Below are 12,349 nucleotides of genomic sequence, written 5' to 3' on the forward strand. Positions count from 1 at the left end.
TTTTCAGGAAGGAATGAGTTAGGAGGCTGGTAATAGGTGATCTTATTCTGAGCATTTAGTGCTTTGGAGCCCTGTTTTGACTCCCCTCTTGCCCATTGTGGCTTGGAGGATGAGGGGAGGGGTGGTCTTGTCCGGAACATATGGAACACTAGATTGCTCTTGATTCAGAAATACTTGGAGCTCTGGTGCTTGCTTAACTCTTGAAGATGGAGAAATGAAGGTTGGGGGAAGGCCATCCTTCATTCTGAGCATTTGGAGCTTAGGGAATGGAGCTTTAGCCAACAGAGATGTGGAGTTCGAGGGGAGGGTAGTCTTGCCTAGAGTATGTAGAGCCCACATTGTCAAACTTGTTAATTTTTGCCAGTCTGGTGGATGTGAAATATAGTATCTTGTTGTGGTTTTAATTGAATTTCCCCTTTTCTTTCTAAAAACCCAAAATTCTATACCTTTTCAATGTCAGACTTAGTCATATAACTTTACTACTAACTTCTGTGATAAACCCCACAATCATGTGGGTTTTATTCATCATCTATCATGTACTAGACACCCAAGACTTCCCAGTTCAACAACTGAAACTTTTACTGTAGTGGCTCTTGACAGTAGACCCTCAGGGAAATCTATTATGCCCTATGTTGTCACCACAAAGGTCAGGAACCCTACTTTCTGTTCACTCTGCCTGAGGAGCTGAATTGGTAATCTTCATGCATACTTTGTCACCTAACCTCAAAAAACACATCAGTGTATCTACACTGATTCTATCCCACCCCATCCGTGGCTCCCATCATACTATTGGCCCCAGGTTGCAGCACTGGCAGAGGCTGCTCTTCAGTTGTCTTTTAAAGTTGCCATTTTAGGGCTTCCCTGGTGGCGCAGTGGTTGAGAATCTGCCTGCCAGTGCAGGGGACACGGGTTCGAGCCCTGGTCTGGGAGGACCCCACATGCCGCAGAGCAACTAGCCCCGTGAGCCACAATTACTGAGCCTGCGCGTCTGGAGCCTGTGCTCCGCAACGGGAGAGGCCGCGATAGTGAGAGGCCTGCGCACCACGATGAAGAGTGGCCCCCGCTTGCTGCAACTAGAGAAAGCCCTCACACAGAAACGAAGAGCCAACACAGCCATAAATAAATAAATAAATAAATAAATAGATTTTTTTTTTTAAAGTTGCCATTTTAAAATCTGAGAATCACGGCTGCTATTGATAGTCTGTAAGGAAAATGCTTTGGCTGATCACAGCTAAGGGTATAACTCCCTCTGCTTTTCAGGCTATATCTTTTTTTTTTTTTTTTTTTGGTGGTACACGGGCCTCTCACTGTTGTGGTCTCTCCCGTTGCGGAGCACAGGCTCCGGACACGCAGGCCCAGCGGCCATGGCTCACAGGCCCAGCCGCTCCACGGCATGTGGGATCTTCCCGGACCAGGGCACGAACCTGTGTCCCCTGCATTGGCAGGCGGACTCTCAACCACTGCGCCACCAGGGAAGCCCCAGGCTATATCTTCATACAGTTTTACCACTCACATCTTCCCCAGTGTCCCTTAGTGCTTTCACAGGATCAGGCCTCAGAATTCACAAAAAAAAACACTGGAGAAAGGCAGACTGTATATTGTGCTCTGGTGATCTGTGGCGCTCCCTAGGTGCCTGTCTAGTTGTTCCATGCATCCTGCTCTACCCTACCTTGTTTACTTGTTACATTCAGTGTCATGAAGGAGTACAAAGATGATGAAAGCATCTGTAAATTCCAACTGATTTACTATATATTTTCCAAGAATAGCTCAGGACTGTGCCTTAATTGCCTTCTTAAACTTAAAATGCGTATGAGCCTATACAGGCAGATGTGGGCAATGAGACATGTCCCTTGTGGTTTCTTTTTCAGCCTTCAAAAGGATTTCATCCAACTTCCTATGGTTAGTTATTAAGAATATTATCTAATAATTTTGTAAGCTTTTCCCTGCATGGATTGAAATCTGTTTTAGAAGGCTGTCACCATTGTTAATGTTATCCCACCCATTATGGGAGAACTATATATACGGCACCCATTTCACAGAAGAGAGACAAGAAATCTCAAAGTTTTACCACATTAAACATGATTATACAGACCTTATTATTTCCAAAGTGCAAAAGGAGTAGGAAAAAGAAATATATAGTCCTAAAAAAAAAATTAAGTTAGTACAAACCTTAAATGAACCAAAATCCTCCCTGTTGCCCAATCAAGCATAAGAATAACTCCCAACAGATAAATTGGTTTGAACCCATAGGAAGTTGTTATGGGGAAACCCATGAGACAATTCTCATCCACTTTGACTGACCCAAATGATTTCCAAATGCATGTTTCTAATAATACTTTGAGCAACTCAAAGCCCATATGAGTCGTCTGAAGTTTTATTATTTACAGGTATGTGAAGCATTCCCAGACCCTTCAACCAACTCAACAGCAGCTACTTCCCTGTGACTGGGTCCTGATTAAGGTCCTCCCAAGAAAGACTTCATTGGATCCACGCTCAAGAGGACTCTGCCAGGTTTTCCTGACCCCTCTACATCGCTATAAAGTGCCAAGGCCTTAAGACTTGGGTACGTGCATTACAACGGCAAGAGTGCCAGCGCCCACCAAAGACCCACTGGACCTGTCAGCTCCTCTGTTTCACCAAGCAGACATAAGAACTTACCAGCAAAGCAGAGTAAGCCAGATGCCTCTGCATGATACCACCAGCTGATAACACACAAGAAAAAACAATTAACGTAGACTAGGACCCTATCTTTTCTTGAGAAGCTGGGATTTAAAGGAGCTATTCTGAGATCTGTGCTGCTAGTAAGTGACTGATAACATAGACTGGATCAGTCCCTGAGTTCAGAGACTGGGTTGAAAGTGAGTGAAAAATAGACAACGAAATCTTGAAGAATTGCACGGAGGTGCAAGCCAAATTTTACCCTCTCCAAGTAATGGTGGTTGGACTGAGAAAGTGCTAAACCAAACCTGTAATAGGACTGGTTGTTTGGGTGTCTCTCTTTATCATTGTTGCCTCTTACAGTTACATTGCTTTCTGTGTTGTCTCTCTAGGTCCCAATGTTCTCAGATAATTCACATTGCCCTGACTGTGGACAGCAGTGGTTCCCTAGTTTAGAACTAGGCCATTGGTTGTACCAAACTGAACTGGTTGAGAATGAATGTTACCAAGTATTCTTAGACCGTATTAACAGAGCTGATTATTGCCCTGAGTGTTATCCTGATAATCCTGCTAATAGAAGCCTTGTTCTTCCTTGGTCTTTCCCACTTGAGTGGGCTCCCCAAAATCTTACCAGGTGGACCTTTGAAAAAGCTTGCCACCCATTTCTTCTGGGTCCTCCACTGGTTAGAAAAAGGATACATGACTCTAGAGTTGCTGGTTTTAACCCTGCATTACAGTTAATCCTGACCAGAACAGACAAAACCTTGAACAAAAAACTTGGCCAAAGCAAATAACTTCTGAAACAGTCAAAATCATGGAGACTCTAGAGGGTTTTGTACTAGTAGCCCAAGGAAGATGGAAAGATGACTCCTTTCTATATCTGATCCAGACCGTCACTGCTCTGGGAAACTGCTTAAACTGTTGTTGGATCTGCTTCCAGGGTCTGTGCATCTCTTCTTCAGCATGAACTTAATCGGTATTCCAAGCCAGATTGTTCATCTAGAACCTGACTAATCCATATTTCCTATGTTTTGGAATTAGTTTACTCCTAAAAATCTCCACAGCCTAATTATTGACATTATTATGACACGGTAGTCCTGGAGGAGAAGCCCCATACTGTGTGTAATTTCATTATATTCTAGTGATAACTTTTGTGGGAAAGCATCCTTGTAGCTGAATTCTAGATTATTCCAGTAAAACAGCTAGACATTTTAATAATAAACTATATTGTTCTAAATTCCACCTCTTAAATATTAATCAGTGATAATTATATATATATATAAAATTTATTCATATATAACCATATATTCATCATTGGCTCTATTTAGCTCATCCTCAGTGTGGCTATGACATTATCGGTAACTGGTCACTGTCAGAGAAATCACATTCAGTCAGGCAGCACCTATATAGGTGACAATAAAAACATGCAGAAATGCCTCTGTCTACACCTCCTTGGCTCTACATAAGCAAAGACTATCCTGTCTTTGTGGTGACTAAACTTAGAATGTCCTCCCCTGGCAATGGAAAAGTACCTGTCCTAGGAGATAGGTGACAAAAGGAGTTATCCAGCTTGACTGCATATATATTATGAACAGTTTAGGGGAAGCATTTTTCTTAGAACTAAGAAGGTCTTACCTGACACTGGCCTCATTCTGGCCTTCACTTGTTCATAAGAATCATGAAACTAGAGTTCAGGTTAAGAAACTTAGAAAATGCAGTTGAAAACATCGCAGAGGCCACTGAACAATTTAAAAATTCCACTTAAGATTGTAGATAATCCAGTGCTTGTGTAGCAACTCCACAATGTTCTCAAGGCCCCAGGTTCTTTCTATCCTTCCCTTCGGGATCTTTAGCATATTGGCTTTTTGTCCTCATAGTTCTCACCGAGTACAATGTAGCTGCTTGCTGCTCCAGACATTTCAATCCCAATCAAAGGCTGGAAGTAAGGAGCAAAAAGCTTTCTCCTTTCAAGTCTGTGTCTTTTATTTGGGAAGAAGATCTTTCTCAAAAGTCCCTCACAGATTTTTTCTTACATCTCATTACAGCAAGGATTTTTCCTTACATCTTTGATTCACAAAGGAGCCTGGGAAACCTGGCAGAGGGGAATGGAGTTGCACTGCCTGAGTAGGACACAGTGTCTCCCCTAATAAAATCAGGGCTCTTTTAGGAAGGAAGAAGTAAGGAATGAATGGCTGTTTGTATGCAACAAATCATGCCTGCCACATGTTAAAAAGTCACTGTTAGTCTGCTTAAAGAATGTACCCCTGAGATCTGCCCTGTATCTGCCTTATGTCTGTCATGATGGAAGTTCTCTTCTGTTCTATTGCTGAATAAACTGTGTGGACTGCTAAATTGAGTGAAGACTAATTAGTTTATCATTTACCATTGGTTAAGAACTACACTATCCTAAAGCTTTTTCTAAAAAGTGAAAATTTAGTTTGAGGTATTGCTTTTGAGGATGGTGTTATGATCAATATTATTGTCTCCTAAACTTTTTCAGACACATACCAAAAAACACTACATATGTGCAATTTTAAATATCAGCAAAATAGAGAAAGGGTCTTTGTTTTTGTTTGTTTTTGTTTTAACCAATCTCATTCTTAAATAGGACATATTAAATGGATTTATACAATTGGTTTTCAAATCAGTGCCTGGGTGAGCTTGTCAGAAATGCAAATTTTCCGATCTTACAGAAATTTTTATTCCTTAGATTGCTTGTGGGGCCCAGGTAGCTACATTTTACAAATAGTGCCTCAGGAGATTCTTATGCAGGTACTCTATGAACTATACTTTGAGAAATACCATAGCAGCATATCCAGGGTATTTAGTTATCTGGCTTAAAAGAATAGGAACTGAGTACTCATAATACTGTAAGGTAGTGATAGTTATCGTACTTTGCCGGTGACACATAAAGAGGTTTCACATCAGAGTGAAGGTCAGGTTATAACTCAGTTATTTTTCTCAACTGTTTGTGAGGAGGGCTCTATTGTAGCCCTCCTCAAAAACAGTTCTGTGTGGTGTCATTATAAGGGATGTGAGTATATAGGCAAGAGAAAGGAATCAAATATACTAATTTTTTTTTTCTTTTTTTTTTTTTTTTTTGCGGTATGCGGGCCTCTCACTGCTGTGGCCTCCCCCGCTGCGGAGCACAGGCTCCGGACGCGCAGGCCCAGCGGCCATGGCCCACGGGCCCAGCCGCTCCGCGGCACACGGGATCCTCCCAGACCGGGGCACGAACCCGCATCCCCTGCATCGGCAGGCGGACTCTCAACCACTGCGCCACCAGGGAGGCCCTCAAATATACTAATTTTAATATTACATTAAGAAGGGTACTTTGCCTTCATACATGATTATCATCACATACCTGATATATGGTCAGCTCTCAGAACTAACATCATGGGGTAGAGTTCATAATGAGCAAGGGAGAAAATTTAGAAAGCTTTGGTCTTTTTAAGTATGACTTTACTTGGCTTAAAATATGGCAGATTATTCTAAAATACTCTACTTCATAGTTATGAATAATGAATTTTAAAGTATAAGTGTATTCTTAAAATTCTCATGACAATTGATCCACTGTTTTGGATTATATGAGCCATATTAATCTATACTTCTGTACTGTAGGAGAGTTGATAATTACTTACACGTAATGGTGGCCATTTCTAGACTTCTAGAACTACTCTCTGTTATTTTAATGCAGACCTAGGAGTGGAAGTTTAATGGAAACTGTGCTGGGGCAACTGGAAAGTACCTACTAAAGCAGAGTCTCTTGAGTTGTGCGTGACTAAGTTAAGATTCATCTCTAAGTTGTAGGAGAAGGTAGCCCAGGCAGACAGGCACGCAAGAAAGAATTCCATGACATCCAAAGTGTATGTGGCAATCAGCAGAATACAGATATCTGTAAAAGTGAGTTGAGCCATACCCCTTCTATCTCTTCAGTCTCCTCTGGCAGCCCTTGAGTCTCCATGGAAGCTTGGGAACACAGCTTGAAAACTACTTGTTATAGAGGAAAAATAATAGCTTTGGAGCCAGCTGACCTAGGTTTGTCTTCTGATTCTGGCACTATTAAATGACCTTGGGCATTTTAACCTTTCTGTATCCAGTTTCTTCATCTGTGAAATAGGTTATGTAATAATACCTACCTCATACTGTTGTGAGGTTTAAATGTGATAACATATGTCAGTCATATGGCATGTAGTACGTCTTTAGGACTAGGAAGGGTATAAGAGAATGAGGCAGAAGTTAGAACTAGGGATAAGGTAATGTCTTAGTTTTAGAACAGGGATTAAAGCCAATTGTTAGAACTTGATGCTGAATTATTGAAAACTTCTTAAATCCTTCCTGGTGAAGGACAAGATTAATCTTGGGACTGAGGTCGATCCTGTAATTATGTATGTCAAATGGTATTAGATATAAAGATTAAGAGGTCTGGTGGGATGAATGACCCAAGGCAAATCCTTGTCACATTTTTTAGGCCCATTTATAATCATAATTGTGGTAGATGTAGTTGCTACATGATTTATTATATCGCTTGAGACTTTCACAACACCAAAATAAGCAATTTGAGAAAAGTTAAAGAATATGTGCAAATTTACCCAGGTCATATGTGCTAGAGTCACAATTCAAACGTAGAATCAGGATGCCTTATAGTATGTTTACTATATATATTTTTTTCTTACTAGTTGTGTGTTCTTGGGTAAGATTCTTAACATCTCTATATCTCAGTTTCCTTATCTGTAAAATGGAAGGAATATTAATAGTCCATACATCATAAGATTGAGGTTTCCAGGATGGAGTAGGTTGGGTGAGGTCCTACTGCTCTCCCAGCTCTGATTTTGTTCTCATGGGTAGCTTTTCTTTGTCCTAACTCTTCTCAACTGGATATGACAAAATGTATAGGAGGCTGTGGTTGAAGTGTGCCTCTGTAACATAAGTTCATTGTGTGTGGGCTCGGAGTTACCATTACAGGCCTTTCCTTTTTTTTTTTTTTTTTTTTTGAATTTTATTTTATTTATATTTTTATATAGTAGGTTCTTATTAGTTATCCATTTTATACATATTAGTGTATATATGTCAATCCAATCTCCCAGTTCATCATACCATAGGCCTTTTCTTTTTATTCTTACTTTTTCCTCACAGAAGCTAATATATTTTATTTGATTACTCATTTAAAAAATATATTAACATCAATCATATAGAAAAGTGCAGGAAATAACATTCACCTATGTACCCAGGTCTAAAATACATTAACTTAGGAAAGATATCCTATGCTCTTGGATTGGAAAAATTAATATTGTTAACATGGCCATACTACCCAAAGCAATCTACAGATTTAATGCGATCCCTACCAAATTACCCATGACATTTTTCACAGGAATAGAACAAATAATCCTAAAATTTATATGGAACCAAAAAAGACCCAGAATTGCCAAAGCAATCCTGAGGAAAAAGGGAAAAGCAGAAGGCATAACCCTCCCAGACTTCAGATGATACTACAAAGCTACAGTAATCAAAATGGCATGGCATTGGCACAAAAACGTATATGGATCAATGGAACAGAATAGAGAGCCCAGAAATAAACCCACACACCTATGGTCAATCTTCAACAAAGGAGGCAAGAATATACAATGGGAAAAAGACAGTCTCTTCAGCAAGTGGTGTTGGAAAAGTTGGATAGCCGCATGTAAATCAATGAAGTTAGGACACACCCTCATACCATACAGAAAAATAAACTCAAAATGGCTTAAAGACTTAAACATAAGACATGACACCATAAAACTCCTAGAAGAGAACATAAGCAAAACATTCTGACATAAATCATACCAGTGTTTTCTTAGGTCAGTCTCCCAAGGCAATAGAAATTAAAACAAAACTAAACAAATGGGACCTAATTAAACCTACAAGCTTTTGCACAGCAAAAGAAACCATAAACAAAACGAAAAGACAACCTACAGACTGGGAGAAAATATTTGCAAATGATGCGACTGACAAGGGCTTAATTTGCAGAATATACAAACAGCTCATACAACTCAACAACAACAAAACAACTCAATTGAAAAATGGGCAGAAGACCTAAATAGAAATTTCTCCAAAGAAGACATAGATGGCCAAGAAGCACATGAAAAGCTGCTCAACATCACTAATTATTAGACAAATGCAAATCAAAACTACAATGAGGCACCACCTTACACCAGTCAGAATGGCCATCATTAAAAAGTGTACAAATTTTAACAAATGCTGGAGAGGGTGTGAAGAAAAGGGAACCCTCCTACACTGTTGGTGGGAACGTAAGTTGGTGCAGCCTCTATGGAAAACAGTATGGAGGTTCATCAGAAAACCGAAAAAGAATTACCATATGGTCCAGCAATCCCACTCCAGGGCACATACCCAGACAAGACTGTAATTCAAAAAGATAGGGAATTCCCTGGCGGTCCAGTGGTTAGGACTCCGTGCTTTCACTGCCGAGGGCCCAGGTTCAGTCCCTTGTTGGGGAACTAAGATCCTGCAAGGTGCATGGCATTGCAAAAACAAAAAACAAAAAGATACATGCACCCCTATGTTCATAGCAGCACTGTTCACAATAGCCAAGACATGGAAACAACCTAAATGTGTATTGACAGATGGATAAAGAAGATGTACCTATATACAATAGAATACTGCTCAGCCATAAAAAAGAATGAAATAATGCCATTTGCAGCAACATGGATGGAACTAGAGATTATCATACTAAGTGAAGTAAGTCAGAAAAAAAAGACAAATACCATATAATATCACTTATATGTGGAATCTAAAATATGACACAAATGAACTTATGTACGAAACAAAGACTCACAGACAGAGAGAACGGACTTGTGGCTGCCAAGGGGGAGGGAAGGTGGAGGGAGGGGTGGAGTGGAAGTTTGGGGTTAGCAGATGCAAACTATTATATACAGAATGGGTAAACAACAAGGTCCTACTGTATAATACAGGGGACTATATTCAATATTCTGTGATAAACTATAATGGAAAAGAATATAAAAAAGAATGTATATATATGTATAACAAATCACTTTGCTGTACAGAAATTAACACAACTGTAAATCAACTATACTTCAATTTGAAAAAATAGATAAAATACGCTAACATTTTGTCACATATACCTGTTTTTTTTCCTGTTTTTAGAGGCTTTACAGGTACAGTTGAAACCGATTCTTGTTCTCATCCTATTCCTGTCCTTTCCTCCATAGAAGCAAGCATATATCCTTTCTGTTCATGTGTTTATTTAAACAATGTACAGAGCAATAAAAGAGTTGAACACTTCCAAATTTTATTACTCAGTAACATTCATATATAAACATGTATTATGCATCAATCTGTAGAGATAATCTTACAACATTTAATTTTATGTGTTGGAGTCTGCTAAACTTGGTTGTATTACTGCAGTGCAAAGGTCATTCTGTATACCAGACAATGAACACCTACCAGGTTGCCAAAACATTACCACTAGTACATTGAGATGGAGCAGAAAGGGTGCATCTTAAAGACAGAGCACAGGGCAGCCACAACAGAAAAAGAGGCACTGAGGCAAATTTGTGTCCCTCTTCAGGGAGGTCCCAGGATATCGAAATTAAGGAAGGCATCCCTCAGCCTACTATCTGTTGATTTTCTCCAGTTATGGAGAATGCAGCCTTACTACTTTAACCTGGTTCACGCCCTCATGGAGACAGTTAAAGCAAAACAATAAGTTTTGCTGCAGATTTCAGGGTCACAGGGAAGCAGAGATAACTACCAGTGATAAGGCTAAGTTTTCTTTAAGTGGAAAAATGAATCATAACCTCCATAAATGGGCACTGAAAACCAACATTTCACAATTGAACTTGAAAGGGATTCACTTCATCGGTTCCTTTTTGCAAAAGATACCATCAAAGGTATTTTTTTTTTTGGACATTCTCATGGAGTGGTTTTTCCTACAGCTGCAGAAAGTCCCCAATGTGCCCATTTTCCATCAGCATGAGGCTCTGCCTCACTTCTATTATGCAGTCCAGAGATTCCTAATGTATACATTTCCTGGTATTGATTGAACACTGTTGAAAAGATTGACCTGCCTCTGGAATAGTAGCCTCCAGATCTCCCAGATACCCCACCATGTGACTTTTTGTGAGGATGTGTCAAGAACCTCTGTGTTTGTACCACTTCTTCTTTGTAGCCTTGAGGGACTACGTTTTGAACAACAATGTTACAAAGGGTCTGAGTGAAATGGGCTATAGGAATGATGTGTGCCTTGTGACAAGAAAGGTGTATATTGAGCATTTGTAAGATTATTGAAATATCTCTCATGAGTTCTTTGCAGACTGCTTATTGACCACAACCCAGTTTCCAAGTAATACGTTTTTTAAAGCATTCAGTTGTTACTTGAAAAAAAGTTTTTTGAGGATATTCTACATGCAATAAAATGTACAGATTTTAAGTTTGATGACAAACACTACCTCAATAAAAATATGAAGCGCTTTCATTACTCCAGAAGGTTTTCTCATGACCTTTTCCAGTCATTAGTCCTTCCCCTAGGAACCTCTGATCTGTTTTCCATCACTGTAGACCATTGGCAATTCTAGAATTTCATACAAATGGAATCATTTGTCATATAATCTTGTGTGTGGCTTTTTTTGCTTATCACATTTTTTAGATTCATCCATGTTATGGTATGTATCGGTAGTTGGTTCATTTTTTTTCACTCATTCAATTTTTTTTAACATCTTTATTGGAGTATAATTGCTTTACAATGGTGTGTTAGTTTCTGCCTTATAACAAAGTGAATCAGTTATACATATACATATATCCCCACATCTCTTCTGTCTTGTGTCTCTCTCCCTCCCACCCTCGCTATCCTACCCTTCTAGGTGGTCACAAAGCACCGAGCTGATCTCCCTCTGCTATGTGGCTGCTTCCCACTAGCTATCTGTTTTACATTTGGTAGTGTATATATGTCCATGCCAGTCTCTCACTTTGTGTCTTTATTCCCATCTTGCCCCTAGGTTCTTCATGAACATTTTTTTTTAGATTCCATATATATGTGTTAGCATATGGTATTTGTTTTTCTCTTTCTGACTTCACTCTGTATGACAGACTCTAGGTCCATCCACCTCACTACAAATAATTCAATTTTGTTTCTTTTTATGGCTGAGTAATATTCCACTGTATATATGTGCCACATCTTCTTTATCCATTCATCTGTTGATGGACACTTAGGTTGCTTCCATGTCCTGGCTATTGTAAACAGAGCTGCAGTGAACATTGTGGTACATGACTCTTTTTGAATTATGGTTTTCTCAGGGTATATGCCCAGTAGTGGGATTGCTGGGTCGTATGGTAGTTCTATTTTTAGTTTAAGGAACCTCCATACTGTTCTCCATAGTGGCTGTATCAATTTACATTCCCACCAACAGTGCAAGAGGGTTCCCTTTTCTCCACACCCTCTCCAGCATTTATTGTTTCTAGATTTTTTGATGATGGCCATTCTGACCGGTGTGAGATGACATCTCATTGTAGTTTTGATTTGCATTTCTCTAATGATTAATGATGTTGAGCATTCTTTCATATGTTTCTTGGCAATCTGTATATCTTCTTTGGAGAAATGTCTATTTAGGTCTTCTGCCCATTTTTGGATTGGGTTGTTTGTTTTTTTGATATTGAGCTGCATGAGCTGCTTGTACATTTT

At 39.5% G+C, this 12,349-nt stretch overlaps 2 protein-coding genes across 3 annotated transcripts in view; both read left to right on the forward strand.

Annotated features, from left to right (window-relative positions):
* LOC309799885 (torsin-1A-interacting protein 2-like) overlaps positions 1-12,349 on the forward strand; it is a 43,565-nt gene that overhangs the window by 14,879 nt on the left and 16,337 nt on the right. The gene's annotated exons all lie outside the window — the stretch shown is intronic.
* On the forward strand, positions 2,560-5,010 carry LOC309799886 (torsin-1A-interacting protein 2). Its single transcript, XM_082613507.1, has one exon. The coding sequence runs from the start codon at positions 3,057-3,059 to the stop codon at positions 3,450-3,452; it is 396 nt and encodes a 131-aa protein (XP_082469633.1). The 5' UTR covers positions 2,560-3,056; the 3' UTR covers positions 3,453-5,010.

This window comes from Mesoplodon mirus (genome assembly GCF_964341445.2).
Source record: "Mesoplodon mirus genome assembly, chromosome: 3".
Classification (NCBI taxonomy): Eukaryota; Metazoa; Chordata; class Mammalia; order Artiodactyla; family Ziphiidae; genus Mesoplodon; species Mesoplodon mirus.